The sequence below is a fragment of the Pinus tabuliformis genome, chromosome 1_1 (assembly GCF_031772625.1).
Source record: "Pinus tabuliformis cultivar Carrire ecotype Pingquan chromosome 1_1, CPIR1, whole genome shotgun sequence".
NCBI lineage: Eukaryota > Viridiplantae > Streptophyta > Pinopsida > Pinales > Pinaceae > Pinus > Pinus tabuliformis.
Window position 1 is genome coordinate 206,787,833 of NC_142297.1, and position 6,000 is coordinate 206,793,832.

General features: G+C 40.9%; 1 protein-coding gene across 1 annotated transcript in view; it reads right to left on the minus strand.

Annotated features, from left to right (window-relative positions):
• EMB2762 (CCAAT-binding factor) overlaps window positions 1-5,376 on the minus strand; it is a 266,353-nt gene extending 260,977 nt beyond the window's left edge. The window contains exon 1 of the mRNA XM_089388606.1: window positions 4,523-5,376. Within this exon, the coding sequence (XP_089244732.1) occupies window positions 4,523-4,888 (366 nt within the window). The 5' untranslated portion in view covers window positions 4,889-5,376. The remainder of the gene's footprint in view (window positions 1-4,522) is intronic.
• Window positions 5,377-6,000: the final 624 nt, after the last annotated feature.

Sequence of the window (6,000 nt, forward strand, 5' to 3'; positions counted from 1 at the left end):
ACCGCCGTATATGTTCAAAACCGATGCCCTCATCAAGCATTGGGTTCCAAGACTCCCGAAGAAATGTTCACTGGTAAGAAACCTGACGTATCTCATTTTAGAATTTTTGGAAGTCCAGTATGTTTTCATGTGCCGAAAGAGAAGAGGAATAAATTGGGTGCATCTGGAAAGAAAGGAATCTTCGTGGGCTGTAGCAAAAACACTAAGGGCTATAGAATCTATGTGGCTGGTCAAAGAGAAATCGAGATTAGCCATGATGTCACCTTTGACGAAGATATGGCTCTTAGCAAAGTTGACAATCTTCCTACTCAAAGGGAATCTAAAGAAGCTGACACCAGGGAACCAAAGGAAAAGGAAGATGAGATGATGCCTGATGTGGAAGAACCTATGGATCCTAATAATCCCCTTCCGCAAGAGCCTTCCTCTTCTAGGAAGAGGCCTTCATGGCTAAGGGGGGCACTTGATGATGTTGAAGGGCACTCAGGGGAACCTTTCGAGAAAGTAAGAAGCCGACCAGGTATCAGGGATACTTGACCATCATGAGCACGATCATCCAAAATGAGCCTTCGTCATTCGCAAAAGTTGTCAAGCATCAAGTACGGAAGGATGCTATGACATAGGAATATGAGTCCATCATGAAAAACAATGTATGGGATGTGGTCCAGAGACCCCAGGACAAAGCAGTTGTCACTTCGAAATGGCTTTACAAGATAAAGCATGCAGTTGATGGAAGTGCGGAAAAGTATAAGGCTCATTTTGTCACTCGTGGCTTCTCTCAGAAGGAAGTTATAGACTATGACGAGATATTTGCACCTTTTGCCCAATATACCACCATCCGCTCGATCATAGCCCTTGCTGCTTCGCAAGGATGGAACCTACATCAGATGGATGTCAAGACCGCGTTCTTGCATGGTTCGATCAAAGAGGAGGTCTATGTGGAGCAACCTGAAGGATTTGAGATTCATGATCGAGAATCTCACGTGTGCAGGTTGAAGAAATCCCTCTATGGGCTAAAGCAGGCATCTCAAGCGTGGTATGAGAGGATCAATAGCTACCTGATGAAGTTGGAATTCACTAGGAGTGAAGTCGACCCTAACCTTTACTTTAAGGTTGAAGATGACAAACCTCTCATACTGGTGCTATACGTTGACGACCTCTTTCTAACAAGTGCAGACCCTCTATTGGAGAGATTCGGTATGGTGGACTGCAAGTCCGTGAATACCCCGATGGAGCTTGACTTCAAGAAGTTAAGCAATAGTGCTACCGGACTTGTTTTACGAAATGCTACCGAGTATCATCTACTCGTCGGAGCATTGATGTTCTTAGTGAACTCCTGTCCGGATATATGCTTTGCAGTCAACACGTTGAGTCAACATATGGCTGAGCCTCACCACACACATTCGATTGGTGCCAAGAATCTGCTCAGATATCTTCGTGGCACAATCACTCATGGGTTGAGATACACTGTCGGAGATGTGAGACTACTTGGATATACCGATGCTGATTGGGCAGGCAGTGTGGTGGACTGAAAGAGCACTTCAGGGTGTTGTCTCTCTTTGGGATCTGCCTCGATATCCTGGATGAGCAGGAAGCAAAAGTAGATGGCTTTGAGCACAACCAAGGCAGAGTACATTGCTGCTAGTATGGCCTCTTGTGAGGCGATCTGGTTGCGAAAGCTCTTCAGTGCGTTGTTTAGATTTACATTGGATACCACCGTGATCCTGTGTGACAACCAGAGCAGGATTCGTTTATCAAGAATCCTGTATTTCATGATCGCTCCAAGCATATCGATATCAGGTACCACTATATTCAGGATATGGTGCAGCGGGGAGCAATAAGGTTCCAACATATCAGTACAGATGAACAGGTCGTCGACATTTTGACGAAGCCTTGGGAAAGGTCAAATTCTTAACTTTCCGAGAACGACTTGGTGTCGTTCAGAGACCCTCTTATGACGGTCGAGTATGATGTATTGAGCTTTGGGAGCTTCAAAGGGGCGCGGGGTACTTCTTGGAGCAACATGCGACCACAAGGCGACTCACCATCCCCTGCTGGTGCACTATGTACAGGGTGAAAGGTTCAACCTTCCCCTGTGACACCCTGTGGCGACTATAGGACAGGATGATTAGTTCTACTGTGGGCCAGGATGATTAGTTCTCCGTGGCGACTGTGGAACAGGATAATTAGTTCTCCTGTGGGCCAGGATGATTAGTTCTCTGTGGCAACTGTGGAACAAGATGATTAGTTCTCCTGTGGGCCAGGATGATTAGTTCTCCGTGGCGACTGTGGAACGGGATGATTAGTTCTCCTGTGGGCTAGGATAATTAGTTCTCATGTGGCAATTGTTGGACAGGATGATTCATTCTCCTGTCGAAGCATCCTACCCATGCAGTCTGGGACTCATGGGAAGTACCTCTCATCTGATCAATGAGTAGGGAAATGGGGTTAGGGACCATTAGTAGTACTATCGATGGACGCATCGTTGTATCTACCGTACTCCCTATGCTAGGATGACCTCCATTGATCTGGGATCAATGATACTGATCTGAGATCAATGAGAGTGGTATGACACACTCTGAGACTGACTTCGAGTCAGGGAAGGATGGTATGATACATCCTCAATCATTTCTTCTTCTTCATAGTTCGAGCATAGCAAAGCAGGGCCAAGCAGTGAAGGGCAGTGCATTTGATGGTTGGAATAGTAGTGACGGTCCGACAGATTGCAGATGGAGTTCTCCCTAGTTGAGAGGGAGTGTTGAAATTGGCAAATAGGGCCAAACTCCATGTGGGTCAACTCATTTATGGCAGCTGATATTTTTCCTAGATTCCTCTTGTCAAGAGGTGTAGGATTGATCTAAAGGTCATCTAATTCCGACAAGTATTTATGGAAATATGAATTTATTTGTATTTACTTGACAAATTGTCAAGGTCGGCCAGCAGTTAAAATGTGTGGCACACATGCCCAGTGAATCATATAAATACAAGAGAGGTTGATTCATTTTCTCATCATCTCATCTCACTCATTCTTCTCTCTCTCTCCTTAGCTTTGGGTTATACAAGGAGCAGCTCACACATGGGAAGGAGGACGCATTAGGGCAAGAGGGAAGCTGAAGGAAGACGCAGAAGCTGCTGAAGATCTCTTTGATCTGCGTTGACTCATCAAGGGTGCGGTTTTGGTGTGGCTGTCTCTCCTAGGCAGGCCGCAGATTTTGGCACAAAAATCGAGGCAATCCGTCCACAAGTTTGACCAGCATTGACCGCCCTAGTTTTGGGCAGCAGGTTGACTTCAGTCAACAGCAGTTTGACTGTGTTTTTGGGGTTGTTCAAGGGCTAGTTGACCGGAAATCGACCATGCATGTTGGAGGTCAATTTCAACTCGTTTGACCAAGTTTGGCTTTGTTGATCTAGGGTCTGTTGCTGCTGATATAAAATTACGGAATTCTGATTTTGTACTATTTCTCTCTGCTGAACTATTGAAGATAAAAGAAGATTTGATCAAATGGTTTCCCTGCATTGGGGTTTGTCCCTAACTAGCCACCACATCTTGTGTCCCTTTTCTTGGCTTGTTTTCTGTTCATCGTTTAATGTTCTATCTGCACTTTACTTAATGTATATGTGATTGCTAATCTGTGGATAATAAGAAGAAAAGAAGTAAACTGCTCTAAGCATAGACCATACAATAATATAGCATCTTCCCCAAAGGCACTAATTAGCTTCACTCATTTCCATTAAACTACGGTTACAAATTGTCTTCAGGGTCTGAACTCAACCACTCAATTTTATTTGTCATCCTCACTTTTGACTGCTTATTAGCAGCTTATGATTGCACAGATCAGTTCATTTGATAATAGCATACAACCCCTAAAGACACCACCCTGAAGCCAGAAAAGGACCAGTGTGAATGAGAGGCATCTAGCAGTGACAAAGTCAGATGAACTATAACTTTAGGCAGGTCTGCTGGCGCGGATTTGGATGATAACATGTGTTGAGTCACTCCCAAGTCTGAGTCTAACAACCTTGGGTCTGAGACAGACTGCACTTTTCCGCTTTTACGTTAGAACAAAAACAAACCAAGATTTGAATTTACTTCATAATCCAAGCACATAATTCGCAATCCAGACCTTTGAACCATAAGGAGTTTTATGTGACTGTAATAAAGCGCACTCCTTTTTCTACTAAACATTCGTAAATAAACATCATGCAATAAATTATTTATTTCTCCACACCCACTTTGAGCCGCTTTGTTTATATGTTCACTGGCAGTGTCAGTCTATGGTTTATCAAGAAATACAAACTGTACGTCATGGATGATGAAATTCTGTTTGGTATTTTAACAAAGAAAATATGCAGAAGCCATGTTAGTAAGTTCAGAATCTTCATGATCCCTTCTGCCGCTTTATATGTTTTATATGTAGAACAAACTTTTTTGACAAAATAAGAATAATAATAATAAAATTTAGAATCTAATTGCAAAAGAACTTAAAATTTATCAAATATATTAGCAGATAGATAGATAAAGTACCCTGAGGGTAGCGCTTGGTAGCGAGGAGAGGGCAATTTTTTTGAGAAGTCCCAAGAATTCCTCATATTTGCTCTTCAACCAATTCCTGTAAATGGCCTCCGCGTCCCGTTCGGCTTCTTTTGCTTCCCCTTCTTCGTTCATCTTTCTCTTCAGTCTCTGCGAAGCCTCTTTCACGGCAGAGGTCTCAAGTTCGGTTCTCAGCAAGGGCAGAAAGAATGCCTGCAGTGACATCAAAGCCTCCAGGCCCTGGACAGAGCGTTTTTTGTCCTCAAGACACGAAGCGAGTACAGAAATTAAAATGGGAGCATTGTTAACGTGAGCTCTGGATGTAAGAAGTTCCCTTCCGAGTCTCTCGACTCTTTCCATGGCTGAAGTCTGGTTAGGGTTTTTGGGTTTTGAATTCGTTTCGCAGCAGGGTTTTAGGGGAAATAACACAGCAATATATAATGTATTTTCACACGCATAGTGAGCTCGGGACTTTCTCCGACCAACTTTCGTCGTTTGTAAATAACAAATCTAAGGATGACACGGGTGATTAAATCCGATTGGCTTATGCTATATAGAGGTAAGGTGTTCGTCGAGCGTGTTTGGCAGAGTGGAGATGAGGATACACATGAACTGTCGTTGATGGCCAGCCTTATTTGCAATGCTATGCGATATTTAATGCCCCTAAATACATCCTCTGCATCTCTCCATAAGGACGAAGCTCATATGGATTAACGCAGGGCTACCATGAGCATGCATGTGACTTCATCACCGTTTTTCCGATCGCTCAATATTTCCGAGTCAGCGAGACCCGAAGTTGATGCCCTAACTCTATGTAGGGGATTGGACTATCGACAGATTTAAAAGTGTGAATTGTGAAGGCGTTGGTATATTAAAAATATGAACTCGCCACCATGATTCGACTGCAAATTTAATAATCATATATTTATAGAAATTTAAACAGTTATTTTTTAATAAATTATGAAAGGTAATTATCAAATAAAATTGTCCATAAATTAATTAGGTGATTATTTTGAAAAAATTATTTGATAATGATAGAGATCATAGAAACCTAAAATTAAAAATAAAAATAATGTTAAATAATAATAATTATTTGTTGAAAATAATGTTAAATAATAATTATCGAGGAGAAAATAGAATTAAATAAAGAAAATGTTGATATATATATATATATATATATATATATATATATATATATATATAGTTGTACATGATTTTTTGGTTTCACAAATATATTAAAGTTAATATATAATAATTGAAATGGAAAAAATCGTAAGTTAGAAATATTTTTAAAATTATCCATACTTCATTATAAATCAAGTTTGTAACTTGATTTTAAAAATATTTATTTATTTATGTCAGGAAAATATTGTATTTTTTACTTATATTTATTAAAAGTTATAAATTAAGTTTGTAACTTGATTTAAAAAATGTTTATTTATTGAAGGATGATACACATAACATAAAAAATG